Below are 21,624 nucleotides of genomic sequence, written 5' to 3'. Positions count from 1 at the left end.
TCGCCTTAGCTTCTAGATCAAGACACATTTTCCTGTCGACAAACTCGGTTACAAACAAAGGGTATCACTTGAAGTACAAAAGCATCGAACGTCAACCGCGGGTGCTTAAAAAAGAAGAAAAACCACCAGACAACAAACACCCTTTCTCACTTCCTCTTCGAAGCTCCAGCGGGCACAATCATCCTCGCCAACACCTCCCTCTCCTTTTGAAGCACCATCAACCTCGCATCCTCAATGATTTTCCCCTCCGGCGCCGGCGCCGGAACCGGACTCTGCGTAACGTGTGCGGCGACGACCACCGCGGGCGCAGGATCCCTCGCGGTGCGCGCACGCTTGCGCCGCTGTCCTACCTCCGAGCCCCAGACCACTGTCCATTCAGGCACGATACCGTGTACGGGGACCTGACAGCCGGAGCAAATCTTGGAGTGCGCGCCAACGTCGGCGTGGCGGTTGATTGTCACGAGTGACTCAATTGTGGCTGCGGAGTGGATATTGGCGCCTGGGAGGATGGTGGAATGCGGGCCAATGGTGACGAAGTAGGAGATGCGAGTCGTTGGAGTGGTTGTTGAGTTCGAGTCGTGCCCCCTTGACAGGGAAGAAGACGGCGCAAGATCCATCGATGAGGATGTAGGAGATGGTCTTGTTGACGAGGAAGGTGAGGGTCTTGACGAGGTGGAAGAGGAGGAGGAAGTCCCCGGCGCGGCGCCGATGACTGCTTTTTCACTGATGATACATCCGTCGCCGATGGATATCGGGCCCTCGAAAGAGTAGAATTTGGCGCGAGGGTGAACGATGGTGCCTGCGCCGATTGTCACAGGGTATGTGCCTTGAAAGACAGCGGTGTCTGCTATGGTCGCCGAGGGATCAACTTTGAGGGGAGCTTTGGGAGGCCCAGTCGAGGTATGTGATGAAGATGACCGGTGCTGTAGTGAAGGCGGTTTGAGGGTGGACATTGTGTGGTGCGCACTTGACGAAAGATAGTGAAAGGCCACGCTCAAGACGCTCAGGGTGAGCAATAAAAAGGGAAGCCGGAGGTTGTTGTTTAAGTTGGGTGGGTCGCCAACGATGGAGCTTCGGAGCTCTTCGAGAAGCTTGAACCGAGCCGGCGGGGCGCGTTCGGCTGAGGTTCAGCTCTTGATGACAAAACCGCGTGATAGATGTGGAAGCATCGTCTAATTCTGTTTTTATAAGTTCCTCCAAAAGAAAAGGGATCACCTGGTTTAGCCATCCGAGTTGGCCTGACATATTGTTTGGATAGGTGGGGAAACTTCAAAATCTCAAACCGCCTTAGAGCCCACTATCTTGTCGCCCACTACCTTATGTTCCAGGAACGAAACAGCGTCTCAAGACAAGGGCAACATCAGGCCAATTGGTGGACTTGGCCATTCATCACTTCCAAATTCAGTGGTGCATTGGTCTAGCCTATGTTTACCTAACCTTCATAGGTGTGACCCAAACCCTTGCGAGGCGAAGTCTAGCATGCAAGATGTATCCAGGCACCCGTCGGCTTTGGGGAGCTATTGTACGTCTGCTGCGTGGCCTTCACTCGAACATATTACTGATGGTTTACAGCGATTCATACATACACACTGGCTGTCGAAATAGTGTAATAGCCTGCCAGTGCACAACAATGAGGCCATTAGGAGAAATTGAGACCCGTGGCCGCCGCTCAAGGCCAGACTGGAATGAAAGTTAAGTGACTATACCGGTGGAATTCTTGGGAGTATATATACTCCCTAGATTGAACATGAATTGTGGGATGGCGAAGCCCTAACTGACTATGTCAACCAATGGCCAATCGTCCACAAATGTATGCACAACCCATCAACAGGAGGCGTATATCTGCGTTGGAAGTGCTTCCTCTCGCTCTGACTCTCTTCACAGGGGTTATGCCACCGAGCCGCTGTCCTCTTGTGCAGATGAATCGAAGAGAAGTGCGTCAGGGTTGCTTCGGCTGGCAATTCATGCAGGGATCCTTTTCGTCATCTCCCAGGGCCTGCAGTATCCGACCATAGTTGCCGGTCGCCCGTGTCAGAGCTAGATGATCGCACAAGATCGCAGAACAGTTGACGAACCAAAATCTGGATATGCGGTCCAATCCCAGCGTGCTCACGCATCGTCAGCCCCGATCTTCGACTTCTTCCCATTGCGCTTTCTCCATGCCAAAATCCCCTTGTCAACCTCATCCCGCGTCATACCATCTCGGACCAGATAGAAGGTGACCCCGAGTTCTGTCTCAACATTCCTATTTCGGGCCTCGTCGTCGAAGAAGAGCATCTCTTCGTATGCGATTCCGCTGGCCTGATGGATCTTCGCAAAGTGTTGCGTCTTGTTGGCTGGAAAGATTTGTATATATTCAAAATAGTCCAGCGCACGAATAGATTTGGCGCTGTTGGCGGCGACATCGTCGGAAAAGGTAGGGATTATATGGAGGGCTTTAAGCATGTCGCGGGCCAGATCGGGGGTATGGGTGCGAGAGGCCAAGGCCACGGGGATTGATCGGTTCTTGCAAGCATGGATAATGGACGAAACAGCGGGATAAAAGGCGAAGGACTCTCCCCATCTATCAACAAACACATTACCCTGTTAACCATGTTTGCCCGAGCTCTGTCTCCAAAGCTAAACGTACCGATCGACCACACGAGAGTTGTTGTCACGTGCCTTGACGGGCGCGCTGACATGGGTATCTACCCAGAAGGGCCAAAGAGTGTAATCCAAGTCAAAGACGATCAACTTGGGCAATGGTAGGCCGTCTGTGAATGTCGCAGGAGCCACATCGGCATTGTCCATCGTCTGGGCGGTTTGGCGCTTGGTGCGTACCATGACGGGCGGGCGGTTCAAGTGATCGATTGCGAAACTGGGAGAGGACCGTGTCTACAGCTGTAAAAGTGTGAAATGACCTCACACAAGATTTATACCAGCACAGAGCTGTGAATGCCGTGGCAGAATGACAAGAGTATCAACAACTCGCGAATTTTCGTAGGGCAGAATGGTCGAATCAAACGACGAAAAGTTGGGGCGACGTCATTCCCTCCCACGCGGTAGCGGCACGTGGATCGACTAACGAACGATCAAAGAGACGGACTCCACAATCAGAAGGGGTTCGGCAGAAGACTAAGCTAATTGCGGAGCCGCCTTCGGTTAAACTTCTAGAAGGGTACTTCCACCACGGATACAGTTCTACACTGATAACTACGATGCATCGAAATATGCTAATCAGGACTCCCATCTCAGTATAAGAGGTGCCGTGAGTGTTCGCCTCAACATTCTTCATTTTACAATCCGCTTTTCGTAGGGGTAATAGCGTGGAAAGCGTCTATCATCCGATAAGATACCCGCTCCGCGAAGAATGGACTTTGTTACCCTAAGTATAATCGCTTGGGCCTTCCCGTAGATTGCGCAAACGACATTTGATTCTGTCAGCATCCTTGCCAGTGGGATCGTACAGATAGTGGCGTTTTTCTTTGAGATCAAGAAGTCGCAATGGCTCATATGCAAATGGAACCAGCCAAACCATACGTTTTCTCCGCTGGCTTGCAGATGGGGCGTGGAATAGATACCGATCCGCCGCCATCAACCAGACTACCACCATCAGGCATTCGATAGCAGTAAACTTAACCCAGGAAAATCATAGCGCTGCTCTGATTCCCTCCTTCTGTAGATCTGGTTGAAATATGGTGGAGGCATGCATGAGTTAGGACGAGAGAAAGACTGCCAAGGAACTACTGAAGGAACCGCGTAGAAAAATTAAGCCGCTTCGACCGTGATTCGGATGATTGCTCGAGTCACAGGAAGCCGTGTATCTAAGCTGTTCTTCCAACGTAGGAAGAGTAGGAGTCTGTCCTTGCGCAGGATCTGCGGGGGACCCCAAAGCTTCAACGGAGAAACGGGGTAGCAATCGCATTCAAGTATCTAACGCGGAATATAGACGAGTCTTTCGAACAATCATTCTTGTCGAGTGGTCAGCAAGCTGGTAACATTAATCGTACACTCTATTCCTATGCGTCGAGGCCTACTAACCTAGTCATACAAATCATTAAGTCCTTCAAAAAGTGTCAAGACCAGGTACCAGGAATCAAGAAACCGTGAAACCAACCCGTGCGACAGCGGAAAACGGACGATGGGTGGTGATCCACCAAGTGAGAGTCGAGTCAAGGCCAGGTGAGTGGAAACAAGCCAGCCGGAAGTGAGGCGAGACGCAGTACGCAATTACGCATTACGCAATACGCAGAACGCAGACCCGCTTTTTATCGGCGTCATGACTGTGAGGTGGTGTGTCGGACTGTCGGTCCATCTGAGCCAGGAATACAACCGCAACACAACAATCACCGGGTGGGGTTGAGCATCTTTCACCCACTCAAGTCCATTGCCGTATCCGTCAACTCATCCTCGGAGCTCTCCAAGAAGGTGGCAGTTTCCTCTCTTTCACAAGGAGACAAAAGATATTCCGAGATAATCTCCTGCATCTCGGTAATCTCAGTCTCCTCCTCCTCGCGAGTCGCAGCTCGGGGAGGAGAGGAACCGGCCCTTTCTGGACAGGAAGCCGGCTCGCTCGGAAGCAAGGTCATTCGTCCCTGCTCGGAAGAGAAACGATTTGTCGCTCGCTGTGAGGAAGCGAGAGGAACGGAAGGCACACTGGTCATCTGGCCCCCGGCCGAGGCGTACCTCGCGGCAGTTTCAACTGCGCGCTGTGCCACAGAGGCGTCGAGTGTCGATTCCTCGGGCAGCTGAGCCGATGCTGCTTGAGAAGAATCATTCTGTGAGTCCTCTTGTCCTGGGTTGGTCTTGCCGGCGATCTTGGACTCCTTTCGCGGCCTAGACCTCTTGGATCTCCACCATTGCTTGGCCCCTTCCTTGCAGCATCTATGGGTGCATCTAGTGACGTTAGCTAAGTGTTATTTGCACAGATCATCAAGGTGCCCTCACCTTCCCGTATCACGACAGGAGTGAAAGCAAGTCCACTTCCCATTCGCCTTGAGAGTCCGCCCAGTACTCTTTACATCGACTGACTCGTTATCTGGAGTCTTTTCAGTCATCGAATTTTGAGCGGCGGCAGTTGGTGCCACGTTCTGGTATGGACCCGAGGCCCCCTTCCGACAGCAGTCATGATTGCACCTGGAACGGTCAGCCAATCGGCCTATCGGTATTAAGAAAATACCCTTACCTGTTCTTATCTCTGCAAGGATGCAAGCAAGACCACTTTCCATTTGCGTAGAGGACCCGTCCACGATCCTGTGTTGTGACGGAATCAGCATCCGCAGTCTGGCCAGCAGGTTTTTGTTGGCGTGAACGCGCCCTCTTAAGGTAGGATTCCCTTGCCCCCTCGCGACAACAGGTGTGTCCGCAACTATAAATATTAGTCAGTGATTCTAACCGTATGATGAAGATGCTCTTACTCCGAGTTTGCACGACAGACATGAACACAGGACAATCTTCCATTCGGAAGAAGGGTCCGCGCAACCTGAGGGTTGTGCTCGATGACCACGGATTTGCCGTCTGCAGTCTGTTGAGCGGCCGAATCTGGTGCGGCCCGGGCCGAGGGATCCGCCTGTTGTTCGCTTGTTGCCGCTGGCTGCTCGAGAGGCGCCGCTGGCTGTTCGAGAGGCGCCGCTTGCTCTTCGAGTGACGCCACCTGCTGTCCAATTGGAGTCGCCTCCTGCACAGACGATGCAGCCTGCAAGTGGGGTGAGGGCATACGGTGTTGGATTGATGCCGCTGGTGACGTTCTCTGTGTGCCTGTCGCGGGCGATAAGTCGAATGTCACCGCCCTATTCGATCGTGGCAGTCTATTGCCATGAGTGCTTGAGTTCCAGCGCGCTGGCTCAGAGAATGGGTTCGAGAACGGTTCGGCAATTGGGACAACAGGTGGGTAATCGACTCCTTGAACAGCACCGTTGGAAAGTACAGCCCACTGGAATCCACTCATCGAGGATGTTCGGCTGGCTTGGGAGCCTAGTGCATCTTCAGGATAAGGACCCCAGAATATGCTAGCCAAGGAAGGTACTGGACTACCGGAGCGCAGGGGAGGAGTAGGAGAATCACCAGTCGAGCCCTCGATGCTGGAGCTTTCCGTATTCTGGTATGCGAAGCCAGGATCCTCGACACGGGAAGCCTCTGTATTGAGAGCCGTGAAAGGACTACCGACCCAGGCCGCACGCAGGGGAGCATCACAACTGAGACTCCCATGAATGAAAGCCTCTGTGTTGGAAGTCTGCGTGTTGGAAGCCATGAGATTCGGGGCCTCGGGGCCTGGAGTCATGAGATGAGATGCGCCGGAGTTGGAGGTGACGAAGCTGTCTTCTAAGCTGGGATCAATAACATCTACGTCTTCATCTTCAGAAAGAACAAACTCTGCCGGAACTTCGGGCTCGATCCTCGCCTGCTGAGATGTTCCAGCTGCAGGGTGTTAGCAAGCTATACGGCCAGCTCGTGAGTACACAAGACTCACCAATATCGTCACACATGACGTGAGACGTAATGTGTTGATCTTGACTTGTGAGTTTTGCTGTTAAGACGAATTTGATGATGTTTTGAAATTTGGTTGCACTAAAGGTTGGGTGTTGTTATTGTGAGAACAGGAAGTGTGCAGAAGTTTGGAAAACAACAACACGCGTGGAGGGGGCGCCGACCTGATGCGACGAAAGTCGACTAAGCGGCCATCTGATATTTCTGTCAAACAACAAACGAACACTGGCTTACGGTGAAAATACGCAGGTACTGTATTATTTTCATTCATAAAGGCCACTTCAACCTTGAACCGAACATTAACTTCTTGCCGGTTCATGGTCTATATTTTGCAAGTGAGACGATCAGCATCAATCGGTGCGAAGATGAAAGGTAAGTCTCTTACCGTCTCCAGAACTTTCAGCGTAACTCTCAGCTTTGGAAAGTCCTTCAGCCGTGACAATACTTTCACTCCAAATGGGGGTTCTTGCTCAGAATCATATCGATACGAGGCGCTTCCGTAACTTCAAGCTCTTGGATATCTTTTATACCTGCCGCCGCCAACTTTCGAACAGCCACGACCCCAATTTGCTCGATTTGCTTCATCTGAAGCGGAGAATGGTCCCAAACCTTGGCTCCCAAGCTTCTCGCGAGCTCGAGTGCATTTCGTACCGTGACTGAGTCATTTTTCGCAATTGAGCAATCAATAAGACAGCGAATGAGGCGGCCCATGTGAGCAAAAACTTCGCTTTTTTCCTGCTGAAAGGTGAACTTGTGCCTTTGAAGTTGCCCACTAGCTGGAAATTCAACTGCACCAAGTTCAGACTGAAGTAATAGAGAGACTTTGTGCCATGCTAATATAACATTACCCTCAATTGGAAACCGGATGGCGGAATCCTTGTTGATCTCCCGGTAAAGTGCCTTTTCAGTGATCTTGAGTCGAAATTCCCGGAACTCTTCAGCTTGACAGAGGACATTTAACTGATTATATTAGCTTGCATCGTGCCTCCAGGTATATCAACACCACTCACTATATCGTGAATGTCACTTTTCGTCTTCAAAGACACAATCTTCTTCATTGTCTCGAAGCGGACATAGTATCGAGCCATCGCATCCCCGTACGCAGTTGTGCACGTCTTCTTTGTGTCCACAAGTCCGCTCTGTCGCAAGAGCTCGAGATCTTTTTCACAAATCTGTTTCAGCAAGGCCTCTTTGTCGTCTTGGCTATTGCCGTTTTGGAGCTTATAATGCCCTGGGTTTCGACGAAGTCGCACGAAAAGGAAGGTACTTGAGAGCCATTTGATCGCCGTCAGGATGTCTGACACAATTCCAAGGCCAATCTCCGCGTTCAAATGCTCAATCAGATTGAGATGCAAGCAACTCTCAAGACTTTCGGATCCAGAGATCAGGCGTTCATAGTGAGCAACTCGGTCTTTGCGTGTAAGAATAACGGCTGTCGCCGTGTCATCAAATTGTGGTCGCCCAGCACGACCCAACATTTGCATCATCTCGAGGTCTGAATACTGCTTCCATCCGCCATCCTGCCAGCACACTGTGTTTTTGATGATCACCAGCTGGCAGGGTAGGTTTACGCCAACGGCGAGTGTGGAAGTGCAGCATATCACATTCACTTGACCATCCAGGAAACCCTTCTCCACTGCAAGTCTATCAGCAGCACTGAGGCCAGCATGATGAAATGCAACCCCTGCGGCCGTGGTGGCTAATTAATGTCAGCCAAAGTTTTTGGTTATAGTATGCGGCTAGTCTCACCTTTGAGATCATCGTTGCTGATTGAGAGTCGTTTGCCTGGACCTTTCCAAAGGCGGGCCGGTGGGTTGGTCGAATTCCACACCTTGACAAGCTCTTTAGCCGTTGTGACAGCTGAGTTACGGGTGCAGCAGAAGACCATGATAGGTTTCTGGCACGAATGCTTGCCGAGCACTTCAGGAAGTCTGCACACTGACAATTAGTGATTCACCTCTGAACACTTCCCTCAAGTGGTGAACGAACTTGGACCCGCAGATCTTGTCAAGCACAAAGTCATTACCCGTCGAGTGGTATCCGTATACGAACTTCTGTAATTTCACGGGCCGAAAATCTTCTCCGAAGTGTTCACGATGCGCAGGGATATGTTGATTTGCTGCGTCTTTGCCCAGCCACGTCGCAATGTCTTCGGAATTGGGAACAGTTGCGCTTAACGCGACAAATCGTACATTGGATCCGATATTTTTCATGCGCGAGACAACTGCTTCTAGTGTAGCTCCCCGGGTTTCTTTGAGGATGTGAACCTCGTCGATGAGAAACAATTTGACCAGTTGCATCAATCGCATATGATCTTTCCATTTGCGTGTGATGCTGTCCCACTTCTCAGGTGTGGTGATGATGATGTGGCTGCTTTGAACGCTGCGTAACTGCGTGTGATCAGTATCACCAGTCAATTCTGCGCACTTGAGACCGAGTCTTGCGAATTTGTTACTCCAGTCTCGGAACCTCTCAGAGCAGAGAGATTTGGTTGGTGCCTGATAGACCACCTTGAATCGCTCGTCTGTGAGACTATTCAGAAGTCTGCATATCGCCAGCTCCATGACCACTGTCTTTCCGCTTCCGGTGGGAGCTGCAAGAACCACGTTGTCTTCTGTGTTATACGTAGAATGGAAACTTTTGGATTGAATGGCATTGAACACAGGAAAGGGAAAAAGTGGTCGATACCTTTCCGGAAGGTCGGCTACGGCCACGAGAAGAATTCCTCGTACGGATAACGGGAGTTGTCCAAATGGTGTGATGTCTACTCTTGTATGACGTTGGATAGGAGATATGGGATACGAGCGGCCTGATGACTGATGATTCGAGGCACCGAAATCATCTGAATACCTGTGAGTAGCTTCCGCATGGGCTTTTTTTTTGCAGTTGTTCTGCCAATGGCGACTTATATGAGTCTGACGGGCCGTCGCCAATGGCGTCAAGGAAGGACCACAAACTAAGCTGGAGTTGCCACGTTCACGTTCGCCAAGGAACGGCATGCGAGAAACATCAAAATTGGGGTCGGAATCTCGACTTTCACCCGCAGAGCGTTGAACATTCTCTATCGGTGCAAGTCGCGCTCGATTCGTATGCTCAAAGAAGCGAGATATTCGAGGCGGCGAGGCCTGTCGTCTCGACGGGAGTGACGATGATGCATCCCCACTAGAAACGTTTAGATGATTGCTTGGAATGGGAAACCAGCAGGAACTGCTGTTCTTTTGTTGAGCTAACAACTCAAGGTCTGCAGCCAAGTCAGTAACTCATCGTATCCGATCGCCGGTGGGGACGCACCGAATGAATCCAATGGCGTCTCAGCCCGTTCATCATGATCTCTTTCACGATGAGATTGCGGACTGATAGTAGTACACGAGGCACCCTGTCTTGTAGTACACGAGGCACCCTGTCTTACGTTGTTCTGGTCTCCAGGAAGATGAGAACCGTCAATGAGTTTCTGATCAATGAAACCCGCTCTACTCGATTGATGGGAACCCGCTGTCGAGGCATTGACTCGACGCCGTTTAGGCGAAGGGGAGAACTTATTGCAATGGTCGAGATCGCGACGCCTCATGACCACTGAACTGATCAATGGTCGTGGGAAGGTGATTGTGTTTGACTAATTTGAGATGTGTGATTTCGTGGAGCGGGGGGTGAAATGTGATGATAGTTAGGGTTGGACGGCAGCACGTGGATGGCCAAGTCCTGTGCCCCTTTGTACGGAAAGACGAACCGTCTATTCATCAATTCAACATGTGATCCAAACTTCCATTCCTTCGCTCCTATTCTTACACAATCGAGAGTCCCATAAACATACGTTCTCGCTCCACAAGACATGCGCGCCCATGAATTTGATGCCGAAGATGGGCACCCAAGCAGGTGTATACCAGTGATCCACTCAAGCATCAAAAGCGGGCAATTGGCTCGTGTCTATACTCATTTGATAATCATTTCTCCATAAGCACGTAAGAAAAGGTACAATATCAACCACGCTCCCTTGTAGAAGTTAGGACCTTTGCAAAGAACTTCACTTCTTATCGAAATAACCAGCTCCACTGGTATTTCGACTGGCACTGACTCGCACGTGACCCGGGCCGGGCGATGTAGGGCGCGACGACGAGACTCCGTCGGACAAGAACGGACTGGTGGGGAGCTTGATGGAGATCTCATCTGGAGGTCCCCCGGCGGGTGATTCATCCCCGTTCCCGGCGTCCTTCTCATAACTGTCAACTCGGATTGGCGGTGGACGCATTCCACCGACCTTGGTCGATGAATGGTTGAAAATCGGGTTGCCATAGTAGTGCGTCGCAACCAGAACGGCGGCAGCACCTACGAAAAACTAGATAATCATGTAATCAGCATCTTTCTGTCTTCCAATAGAATGCATATATGAACTTACGCTAGCCGTCAGCTCGAATTCGAAGAGCCAGATGCTCCCAACTATACTGAGAACGATGCTTGTGGTAGTGGTCAAGCTGTGGGGATCACGATAAACCTGGCCAATAGCAAATGTAGAAAGGATACCTCCCAACGCCTGGATCAAGATGGTGGCCCAGACTATCAGATTGTAACCTTGGAAGAAGCCATCATTGGCGATTCGCTCGCCATCTTGGAAGAGGATGCCGACGAAGAGCGCGGGGAAAACGGAATAGAGAGACAATTGGACATTTCGCACCCAGAGCGAGATGTGAGAAGGACTGTCCTTGAGGACTTTCTCAAAATAGACGTCTGCGACACCAGACGTGAGTGCAGCGCCAATGACCGCAAGCATGCCTACTGCATGGCTCATTCGAGGGTTGGCCGTCAAAATGTCTTCCTCGATACCTTCGTAGGTCGCAGAGCGCTTGTGAACCTTGGCGACATTGTCTACCCCCCTGGCTGCCTTCCATTCTTCTAAAGATCGAGGGAAATGCAGATGGGCGTTGTCATTGCCGGTCGACTGCTGCTCGACACTGGCGTTGGGAAAATGAACCAATGCAACACCGACTAATAGCAGTAATAACAGACCCCAGTTACGGGGAGAGATGCTTCTGCGAAGTGCCACCAAGCCGAGAACGGCCACAGTGACGAACTGCAGTTGAAACGTGACGGTGAAGGTCGCCGCACTCATATTCGAAAGCGCAACGTATTGAAGAGAGTTGGACATGACGCCGAGACAAGCTGGAATAGCCAACTTCCAGCTGTCACCCGAAAGCACGGCGTTTGACAGAGAGAAAAAGAGGGATGTAGCAGGCATCGAAGGGGGTGCGTTCTTTGAAACATCGTAGAGGGCCATCGTTAGGGTAATGGCGAGTTTGACGACTTCACTCATGAAGACAGCAGTCGAGGTCAGGCATCGTTTTCCACCCGCGGGCGGCATGATCCGAGAGTAGTGCGACAGCTGCATTCAAGGTGAACCGGTACGTTAGTTTGAAGTGTCATTCAAAGGGTCACACGGGGAAAGAAGATTTACCAGCACAAAAGCCACGGATTGCGCAGCCAGCTAGACGAAGGGGAAAATTGTCAGCAAGCCATCTTCCGCCAGCTTCTTCGATTCGTCATTTTCCGTACCAGAAACCATGGCACCGTTTTCGTTGAATCTCTCAACCACGAGGATTGACGTTGTGAGCGGTCCCCCATTGTGCGCAGGGTGGTTAAATCGTCTTCGCCTTCTGGGCGGGTGTTCAGACTTGTTGTCTGCAGGACAAGGTCGAGGTATCAAAAAGCAGATGAATAGAGGTTCGTGTGCGCACAATCACTTGCGACGGATTGCAGGCGCTAACGAAGTGTCGGGGCCGGGGGAGAACTGTCGAGATTAAACCCTGAGGAACTGAGGATCCCTCGTCTGAGCCCAGCGTTCAGGTTCCGAATGACGATCACAGCGGAGCTCCGTGCGATGGTGGCTGGGATTGGCCACCTGACGAAGAGGACAGATTTAAACTCGACGGTCGTCTGTGTATCCGCAACGTCGACTTGTATCGGAGGTACGAATGAGTAGACAAGAAGAGACTATTGTACGGTCAGAAGGTCGAAAGAAGGGTGTGGACGGAGAAGTCGTGGATCTGGGGTAGTAGTAGTGACCTAGGAATGGTCGAGGCTTCCAGTCGCGCCGAATCGGCGGTGTGGATCACGGGGGAGACGCGATCGAATCCATATTCAGTCACGGGCCCAGATTTCGAGTTCATCCAGATGCCAGTGTATGGGCCAAGACCTACGGCGCAACCCTAGACAACAGACAACATGCCAACTTTGGGCATCCAGAGCATTACTCCCCTGAGGATCAAAGCAAATTACGGGTGACCCATGTCTAGCCCAAGGTCACGACAAGTGGGCTTCTGCTGCACGGGAACCAATTAGTGTGCCCAAAGCGCTCGTCTTGACCTGGCTGGCGGACGGAAAAGCTGCGTAGTTGCGCTGCAGGGAGGAAAGGCTACTGCTGTCGTACTAACTCCTTAGGTTCACCCCTTGTACAATTGCCACAGTCAGCTTGCACTACAAGCCTGTCAGGTACGGCAACGATACTCGTTCCCTGTGTTCTGGGCGGGCGTCCCTTCGAGGGCCCCGTGTAAGGCAGTCAGTCTAGGGCTCCACAATAATAAGGCTGCCCAAGAAAATTGATCGGATGACGTCAAGCGAGAAGTGGATGTTCCGATGTCCGGCACCCATCCTGATCTCATCATTTGTCAACTCGATGTGTCTCATGATTCCAAAGTCTCCATGGCACAAGGCTGGACCGTTCTGACTCAGGAGGGGACACAGAAGGAATCAAGCAAGGTCGGAGCTTGTTGACGACCATGGAACAGCGTCCCAAAATGCCCGAAGCTTGGCAATAGTGTGTGCGACTACTCTCATTTGGACTTTTCGGCCAGACTGGGCAGTGGGCAAATCTCGCCACACGCGAGCGCCTGTGTCTACCTGGGTTCTGGTTGTCATGGATGACTCGTCGCGTATGATCACTGACATTTGGTGGCTTGACGTGAGTCACGTGACTGTCAGCTTTGCCCGACTTCACCAACGGGACCGTCCATCCATTCATGGACGAATGGAGGATGACGCACTGAGATGACTAATGATTTACCTGTAACTAGGAAGTGGAATCTGACCGAGATCCCCTTCAGTCTAGAGGTATACTACTCGACGTACTCGTGCCTCGTTTCAGCAGGCCTGCCCCGCTTGTTCGGCGGTCTCGTCTGTCATGGAGTTCTTGTTGAACAAGACTGAACAAGATAGGTATTTAATGTACAGGAGATGTGAGCTTGAACGGAGATCAATATACTGTAGGGATTCGAAGGCCCACATGGCATTGATCGGAGAGTTTTCCTTCGAGCAGCGGTTCTCGGATCTTCGGAAGGATGGATGCATCAAATGCTTCGCTATCGATGAATCAATAGACCTGATCAACGCGGTTAGACAGGAAAGTGACCGAGATATCGCTGAATCAAGTAATTTGGTGTCGAGGGTACGTAAGACAACGGGGAAGGCAGACGACAGTTCTCTGCACATCAGAGTACCATCACATATGTACAAGAAAGAAAATGGGAAAAATGAAGGTGTATACAATGAAAAGGACGACGTTCAAGATGCGGAGAACGCTCAAACAGTGTATCATGCAACAGGACTGGGAAATCTACGAATGAGGTAGACAAATAGTTCACGGCAGTGGGAAAAAAGAATATGCAGAAACATGATGCAAGGAAATTTGGAGAGAGTTGTAGTGGAGCCACGCTGCAAAAGTACGTTCTAATGGGCAGAGCCAATATTCACCCGGCCTTGATCCCATGCACTGTCGAAGGCCCAGATAGGAAGGCCCTGTTTGCGCTGCAGCTCGCCATCATCGTTAAGCATGATTGCTTCGCTGCTATCTGTTCGGCGACGAGAGTGCAGCTTCAGGTCCTCTGGAATGGCCGGGGGGGGACCCCGAGGGGGTGGCTTTGCGGACGGCAATGGTGAGAATCGATGGCTAGGGAGAGTGGGCGTGAGAGGGGAGACAGCACTGGCAGGGGGCGAAGGGAGGCTCTCACTGTAGCCTGCGCTCCGTCCAGGCCAGGCGAACCGGGTGTCATTCGTCTGTTCGTTATCAGACCCCAAGCTTTGCGAGGCTCCTCCGTCACTGTCTGTGTGGACGACACCTTGATCAGTCCGACTCTGTACGGAAGACAGAGTAGCGCTCAGGCGCAAGAACGACGTGTCAACGTCGCAGAATGAGCCTTGTGATGGCCCCGACGCAAGCGAGTTACCGTCCGACTCCGCCGTGCCACTGTTGAGGTTCAAGATGCTTGGTGTGATCTTGCCTTTTCGCTGCCGCATTGCCTCAAGCAGATCTTGCTCTTGACGCGTCACCGCAATGACACGGCTTCGCCGATTCAACTCCCTCAATTCTTGGGGAGTACGTGAAGGCTGTTGCGGGAATTGGCTCAAAATATCGGGCTCGGCAATAATGGGAATATCACTTGAGCGCGCGGAGTTGGGAATTCGACGAGCGCCAACTGACAAGTGGCCAGTAGACTCAACCGAGGCATATTTCTGAGTAGACTGTTGGCGGCTTTCGGAGTAGGAGCCATGACTACTATTTGACGGTGCCCGATCAGGCCGTTTCAAAGCTGGGGCATGTAATGTTCGCGCGTTGCTAGCCTCCTGTTCCGAATCGTGATATGGGGCCGCGCGGTCTCGATGGGTGACCTTGGTATCTCTGGTTTGCTCGAGTCTCGACCTCTCATCGACACACTCTTCGTCTTCGTCCTCGGATGATGAAAGGCAAAGTACGCTTGAGTTTTGCAGATCTTTGTTTCTCAGTGTACTCTTGCTGCTTTGGCGACTCACTGAGCTCTTTCCGCCCCGCGACTTGCTAGACTCTGTGGTTGACGCGCGGTGGCGGGGGTGCTCTTCGGCTGTGGAGCGGCCACCAGAAAAAGTTCTCCAGGCCGAGAAGTCGGGGGAGCTTGCTCTCTTCGAAGCACAAATTCACCTTCAGTGGTCCGCGGAGAATCCTGTCGTAGATGATCTCGACTACCCGTATAGACACTGGAACGGCTGAACAACGAGCGGCGGCCTGCATATCTGTCCAGGGCGATATCGATCTCACTAGTCCCTACGATCCGCTCTAAAGACTGATCATACCACTCACTGTCCTTCGACTCGGGAATTGAATGCAGATCAGAGAGATCATTGTTTGACTTGCTCCCAAGACGGTAGATGCCGAGCGACCGCGGTGGCACAGACTCACCCGGTGTCTTCGGAGAAAGAAAGCCTGATCCTCGCTCTAAACGCGCGGGAGGACGGTCCGACGCCACACTGGACGCCGGTGATGGCGATTGTGTCATGCGATGGGGAGACAACAGGGGCGGGGCGGGATTCCGAGGCTTTGGAAAGAGCAGCGACAAATCCAGACGCGAAGGACGCAGCTTACGCTTTGCTTCCTTTTCTGTGCCCTGATCTTTACCAGCTTTGCTGCGCGGTTGTTGCTTGTAAGTAACCTTGGGATCGAATCCAAGCTCGTGACGGATGTGAGGCTGCAAGCTTGATGGTTTGGTACTGGTTGGCGAGGCGACAGATGAGGACTTATTTTGTTCTTTTGAGCTGAAATAGGAAAATAAAGTCGAGGAGGATCCGGATTGATGAACCTTCTTGGACGTCCTGGTCTTCGAGGGCGCTGACTCTTGAGCGTGATAATTGTAGCCGAGCAAGGGAGACGAAGCTCGCACTCGAAGATTGGGAGGAGGGGCAATGGCATCTCGTGACGATGGAAATGCCGCAAAGGCCGAGCTCTGATTTTGTTGTCTCGAGCTATTGTCCGGAGTTCGTACACTATGTCGACGGGTCTTCTGCGGCTTGTCGCATTCCCTCTGCGGCGCTGGGAGAGGCAGATTGGTGCCCAGGATCCGCTGCGCTTTTGAAGCTCTTCGCTCGTTATAGATCTTGTCCTCGCGATTCTCCATGGTGTGATCTCGGCTGGGTACTCGACGGGGATCATGTACCGGGGAAGGATTGTGATGTGCCTGCGAAACACAAGAGCAGCGGATTTCTTGGGCCAAGGATCATGCGCTGGGCAATGCAAGCGGAGGGTCCTCACGACTGAGGCGCACTTTCGACGAGCCTTCCGTTAAATTTCACGTCATAAGAATCACTCCACATGAGAAACTCGTGCTTCTTCTATTCACTTGATGCCACCCGGGTTTGGAGACTAGCCCCGCAATTCGGATCGCGAATTTCACGAGAACTCCAGGGCAATGTCGGACACGTGCAGGTTCGATCAATCACACAGAGACAGAATATGGTGTCTTCAAATGATACCAATGGCAAAAGACAGGAGAAGGGGGCTGACGAGGAAGGTGAGTGGAAATGGCGGAGGGAAGATCATAAGTGGCCGATGGTCCAAGATGTCCCGTAGTTACGTACAGTGATTGACAGTATTTCCTCCGGAGTACAAGCGGAGGTCAATCAGTCTTCCCGCCCTCGTCCTCCACCCTCCGTCCGCCTTCACTCGAGTCGTCGAAATTTTGCCGAGCCACAACGTTCCTGTCGCCAACTAGCTCGCGTCAGCTCCATGGATCTGCCATTGTCACGCCTGCTCCAATCTGCATTGAGCTCGTCTACGATCAAACTAGTCCGAGCGAACAGCAGCGATCGTCAAAAATCGGGGGTGCATCCTGCATAGTGCATCCAACGTCTAATAGGGGCGACCCACTCTGGGCAGCCGCTCTCCTGCAGGCTGCATCGGCTGCTTCAGAGATTTGAACCTCCCCTGAAAGCTGATTGGAATATCCTCCCCTTCTCGGGCTTTTAGGAAAAGCCCGGCGCAGCCTTCAGGATGCGACCAATCTGTAATTGTGGTCCAGCAATGAAGTGTGGAGCGCAGATGTCGTGGCGGGGCGGTCTATGCTGACATGGTCTCAAAGTCTGCTAGCGTGAAGTCAACCAGTTCGTTGGGTTTCTCTGACAGTGCTACTGTGTTCCATGAGGAGCAAGGTCGCTTCGGCTTGGACAGGCATTGGCGCTTCGAAACCACGACTTCATGGCAATGCCGAGAGCCTGTAGATCTTTCGAGATGTTGCAACAGGCCATGGAGCATGAACAGGCTGATCTTGTGTAAGATCACCGGGGATATACCGCTGGCACTGACCCAAAGAAGCAGGTATCGGCAGGCACCCGCCCTCGCATCATGAACGCTTGTGCCCAGAATCTGATCTTTAGATGAGATTGGTGGTTCGAGCTTTCTTTTAATTTGATTCTTGGCTTTCCACGACCCATGGACCTCGAAGTACGGAACGTCGTTCAGGAATAGCACACAAATGTGCAGTGGTAATAATAGCACGTTCGAGCAATAATTCAAGCTGATCGAGTCCTTGCTTTTCAGGAGTTCATCAAAGAGCAACTTTACCGCCCCGTCCCTCGAGAGGCACAGAGCAATCAAGTGAGACAGGAGCTCCATTTATGTCCGCCTCAGGTTCAGATAATCTGTGGAGCTCTCCGTGAGGAAGATGGCAGAATCATGATCCGAGGACATTTGCCAATTCAGTATGCTACTGCGCTCAGTTTCACTGCTCACGCTCACAGTGCTCACTGCTCAGTGCGAACTACCTACTCACCATCTGGTGTTGTCTGGACGGGTTCTGAGGCCTTGAATACTCGACCCAGCAGTGATAGGCCACTTGATAGTAAGTACAAGTCTGCACTTTCTTTTCGACATGCCTTCATTAGCATAAACTGCCTGAAAATAAGTTTGGAACTTTCGCGCCTCGTCATGCTGTCTCTAGCACCGAGGTTCATTGGGCCCTCGAATACTATAGGTATCGCCGTGCTTCTATGAACGGCATACGTAGACTCTCAGCGACTTCGAAGATGTACCACTGCCGAGGCATCGTCCGTCTCTCTCCACGAGGCCGGTACATAAGATTCAAATGCACGACATACATTTCGCGTGGTTCATTGGATCTGCTGCCTTCTTGCTCGGAGGCGATCCGTCTCCTGTTTTGACAGAGCTGTTAAGTGGCGCTGCACTCTATATTGAAGGACCAGACGGGCGAGGATCGGCGCCCGAGCCTCTACACCAGAATCCAAAATTGGCCATGGTGCAATCTTTCTCTATAAGAGATGGAGACCAAGTAGCTTCAATTTATCAATCACGTGCTCCCGGAACGCTTTTCCAGAGTGGTAGCTTGTCTCACCATGTTTTCCGCTTACTCCTGTAAATAGTTGATTTTCCACCCCCATACCTAGTCCCAACCCCTTTGGCAAATTTAGTGCGTAACAATAAGCTTAAAAAGATACATAGCCCCTTTTGAGTACAACACACTCCAATCATACACAGCTCCAGGCTTGACAAGGGTACCACACTGGCAAGGACTGTGAAGTTGTGAACAAATTTCGCTTGGTCACGTTCGCCCTTTAGGTTGCAATTGAGCACCTTGGCTGGCGACTCTACCTCATAAGCATGGGAGATCTTCGACTCTTTCACTCATCCAGATTACTTTGAGCTTAACTGGGTCGAGTCCATTCTGACTGCCTTCTCGGGGATTGAAACTCAAAGATGAACCGCGTGCGGAAAGGGGTAACCAATTACTACTAGTAGACTGACTCGCAGCTGGGTTTCCCTAGCAACGCCTCCTCTGACTGCGCTTATCGCCTGATGATCTACCGTACCTCTGATAGATCAAGGATGATCGTCACAATATGACACTCATGGGGCAAAGCGCACGGTGCTTGATTAGTACTCGCCTGGTTCCATTTCTTTGTGGAATCGATGAGCCTACAAGCTTTCTCAGGATCATCACGATCGCCATCGTCGTGAAAATGCTTCAATTGGGCCGGCATGAGGCTTATCCAACATTTACGAGAGAATTGATCTGCGTCGCACATGCTGGGGCCGCCTACTAAGAAGCTTTTGATAACCTACCAAACAATTACCTATTCAATCCATTACTACAGCTGTGTTACTACAGCTGTGTTACTACAGCTGTGTAGCAGCAAGATGGACGTGGGCACTCTACACGAGGCAGTAGTCTCTTGATCACAAGAAGCAAACGTCAGGGAGAAGCTTAGTAGTACATTTAATCAGACTTAGCATCGCAAGAAGACAAACGCTAATGGATCAGTGTGCCAAATTTATCTTCCAATCGTTATCTCTTATGGAGTAAGAATGGCTTGCAATTTTATGGTCGATGGTAGCCATGGCCCACACTTTGAGACTAGAGGACTTCATAGCCCACATGATTTTCAGCCATACTTGTGGGATCCAAGGATAAGGTAGAAGCAGATAATTCTATGAGAGAGCTCGCGCCGACCACATCTCACAGACCACATCCCAATGAAGGGGATGGTGTTGCGTACCATGTAGGGATTCTCTTTCTCTTGCCGCCATCATCTGGCTCCAGATCATTTGGTTGGCTTTTGGCACTTCGAATTGGAACCACTCTCTTCGTTGGCATCATGCTCGAGTAAGACTCCTGACTAGTCAACTGTCAAGTTTCTGTTTCTGACTTCATAAAGCGGGTGACATTGAGTCCAGCTCTGTTGAGAATCAGTTCCAAATGTTTATTTGTTCAAAGAAAGGGAGTGTCCTCACGTATAAAATCCGGTATCGACGAATCCACAGTCCAGAGTCTCTCGTCTCCATGCGGTAGAATCCAAGTTACCAATGGGGTTGTCAGGCCAGTCGGAAAGTCCGCATTGTAGGTGTTGCTTGGAGACTGGGCCATCGACGAAGTAGTGAAGCACAAGCTTACGGCTGTCTTTGCCCGTTGTCAAGCTAAACCCCCTCAAGATTTCGTCCATTGACGACTGTGATAAGCCAGCTTACATACCTGGTGGGCTACTCAGCCGATCTGCCAGAACCGTCAACTTGCGAAGCAGACCGAAAATCTCTCTTCTGAATTGTGTCAGCTTGTCGATAGTCCTCTTGGGCTCGTCAAATTCAACTGGCTTCTCGCTATCGTTTTGCGTAGAATCCTGTCGAGACGCCGAGGCTTTGCTCCTTGAGCCAATAGAGATACAGTATTTCTCGAGAATTGTCAGACTATGGCTTGAGCTTTCACAAAGCCAGAGCTGAATGCCAGCAAGCTGACGCTTGGTCAATATTACTAAGATCTCATCGTCCTTCGAGCATCGTCAGCTACCTGGACACACTTTCGGATCCCTTGGACTCACAAGCAAGTCTAGTAAGTCATCGGTTCGCTCATCTTTGAATCTCTCCATAACCATAACCCGGCCGGCTTGTAATTCAAAGATGTTGGCCTTGTCCAAATCGACTCGACCGTGTGCGCCGTGAATAAAATGCTCTTCGTAGCAGATCCCATCTTCGTAAGAGTAAGTACGCAAGTCTCGAGCTCCAAAGGATGCTAACGGTAGAAGTTCTCTGTAAAATCGGTCAGCTAAAGCTTTCCCAGGTTCGCCGTAGGAAATAGACGGTACAACCGAAGGTAGGAGATAGAGGCAACCTGCGTTGCGAGTCAGCGCCGATACTTTGAAGATCATGGTGCACCTGAAGCTCCCACGTACCATCGAATGAATGACGATTTTCATCAGTTCGATGCTATTTCTCTGCAATGCAGTTCTTAGCCTTGCACCCAATCTTCACCGCGGGGGAATGTTCACGTACCAATTCTGGGTAATTGAAAACATCTGTGGGAATCACCTTCCAGAATCTTGTGGATAATGGGGCATACTCTTGAAAGTAATGAAGAGCTCGCTCCTGGTACTGGTTTAGACGCTGACGCTTGCTTGCAGGCTCATCCTCTGCATTCATCAATCGGGCGCGCTTGCTGGTGACTGACGGGCCTTGACGAGAATGCAAAGACAGAATCTGTTTTGCTGATGGATTTTTGATTTTGAGTTTGACGAGTTTCGAGACATGAGGCTCATGCGATTTTGCCGATGGCGGACGAGGTAAGTTGAGCATCAAGCGGGATGTCATTTTTGTGGCTGGCTCTGGTGGTTCGAACTCGCAAATCATAATTGCAGACTCGAGAGAGTCTCAAGTCCAATTGTGAAATGGCTGAACCATGAAGGGGACTGGAGACATGGTGTACTAGGTAAGGCAGAGGTAGCGCCGACGTGACTCCATGTCACCTGGCTTCATTGAATGGAAGCCACGTGCCAGCTCTCAAGAGAATGAAGCTCTACTCGACCGCTGGTCAGCACTGGGGCTGACTAGTAGGTGCAAACGATTCCAACTGACTAAATTACCCGCAC

At 51.2% G+C, this 21,624-nt stretch overlaps 7 protein-coding genes across 7 annotated transcripts; all 7 read right to left on the bottom strand.

Annotated features, from left to right (window-relative positions):
- Positions 1-146: 146 nt before the first annotated feature.
- N7539_006421 (transferase hexapeptide domain protein) lies at positions 147-953 on the bottom strand (the record flags this gene model as incomplete). Its single annotated transcript, XM_056936023.1, has 1 exon — positions 147-953. One exon carries the CDS (start codon positions 951-953, stop codon positions 147-149), a length of 807 nt encoding a protein of 268 aa, XP_056788947.1.
- Positions 954-2,109: 1,156 nt separating this feature from the next.
- Positions 2,110-2,823, bottom strand: N7539_006420 (Mg-dependent acid phosphatase; the record flags this gene model as incomplete). The annotated part of the gene is made up of 2 exons (XM_056936022.1): positions 2,110-2,563; positions 2,630-2,823. 2 exons carry the CDS (start codon positions 2,821-2,823, stop codon positions 2,110-2,112), a joined length of 648 nt encoding a protein of 215 aa, XP_056788946.1.
- A 1,526-nt stretch (positions 2,824-4,349) lies between these two features.
- N7539_006419 (ATP-dependent DNA helicase MER3) lies at positions 4,350-8,353 on the bottom strand (the record flags this gene model as incomplete). The annotated part of the gene is made up of 5 exons (XM_056936021.1): positions 4,350-4,875; positions 5,397-6,379; positions 6,700-6,717; positions 7,476-8,164; positions 8,215-8,353. 5 exons carry the CDS (start codon positions 8,351-8,353, stop codon positions 4,350-4,352), a joined length of 2,355 nt encoding a protein of 784 aa, XP_056788945.1.
- A 34-nt stretch (positions 8,354-8,387) lies between these two features.
- On the bottom strand, positions 8,388-9,029 carry N7539_006418 (uncharacterized protein; the record flags this gene model as incomplete). The annotated part of the gene is made up of 1 exon (XM_056936020.1): positions 8,388-9,029. One exon carries the CDS (start codon positions 9,027-9,029, stop codon positions 8,388-8,390), a length of 642 nt encoding a protein of 213 aa, XP_056788944.1.
- A 1,457-nt stretch (positions 9,030-10,486) lies between these two features.
- N7539_006417 (putative UDP-galactose transporter) lies at positions 10,487-12,078 on the bottom strand (the record flags this gene model as incomplete). The annotated part of the gene is made up of 4 exons (XM_056936019.1): positions 10,487-10,798; positions 10,859-11,839; positions 11,912-11,941; positions 12,010-12,078. The coding sequence occupies 4 exons, from the start codon at positions 12,076-12,078 to the stop codon at positions 10,487-10,489; spliced, it is 1,392 nt and encodes a 463-aa protein (XP_056788943.1).
- A 2,100-nt stretch (positions 12,079-14,178) lies between these two features.
- Positions 14,179-16,373, bottom strand: N7539_006416 (uncharacterized protein; the record flags this gene model as incomplete). Its single annotated transcript, XM_056936018.1, has 2 exons — positions 14,179-15,202; positions 15,259-16,373. The coding sequence occupies 2 exons, from the start codon at positions 16,371-16,373 to the stop codon at positions 14,179-14,181; spliced, it is 2,139 nt and encodes a 712-aa protein (XP_056788942.1).
- Positions 16,374-19,995: 3,622 nt separating this feature from the next.
- Positions 19,996-21,346, bottom strand: N7539_006415 (uncharacterized protein; the record flags this gene model as incomplete). The annotated part of the gene is made up of 6 exons (XM_056936017.1): positions 19,996-20,165; positions 20,238-20,529; positions 20,581-20,788; positions 20,845-20,870; positions 20,932-20,973; positions 21,032-21,346. The coding sequence occupies 6 exons, from the start codon at positions 21,344-21,346 to the stop codon at positions 19,996-19,998; spliced, it is 1,053 nt and encodes a 350-aa protein (XP_056788941.1).
- Between the last annotated feature and the right edge of the window lie 278 nt (positions 21,347-21,624).

Source organism: Penicillium diatomitis (genome assembly GCF_028827545.1).
Source record: "Penicillium diatomitis strain IBT 30728 chromosome Unknown utg000008l_segment0_segment0, whole genome shotgun sequence".
Taxonomy (NCBI): Eukaryota; Fungi; Ascomycota; class Eurotiomycetes; order Eurotiales; family Aspergillaceae; genus Penicillium; species Penicillium diatomitis.
This window is presented reverse-complemented; position numbering and strand designations above follow the sequence as displayed.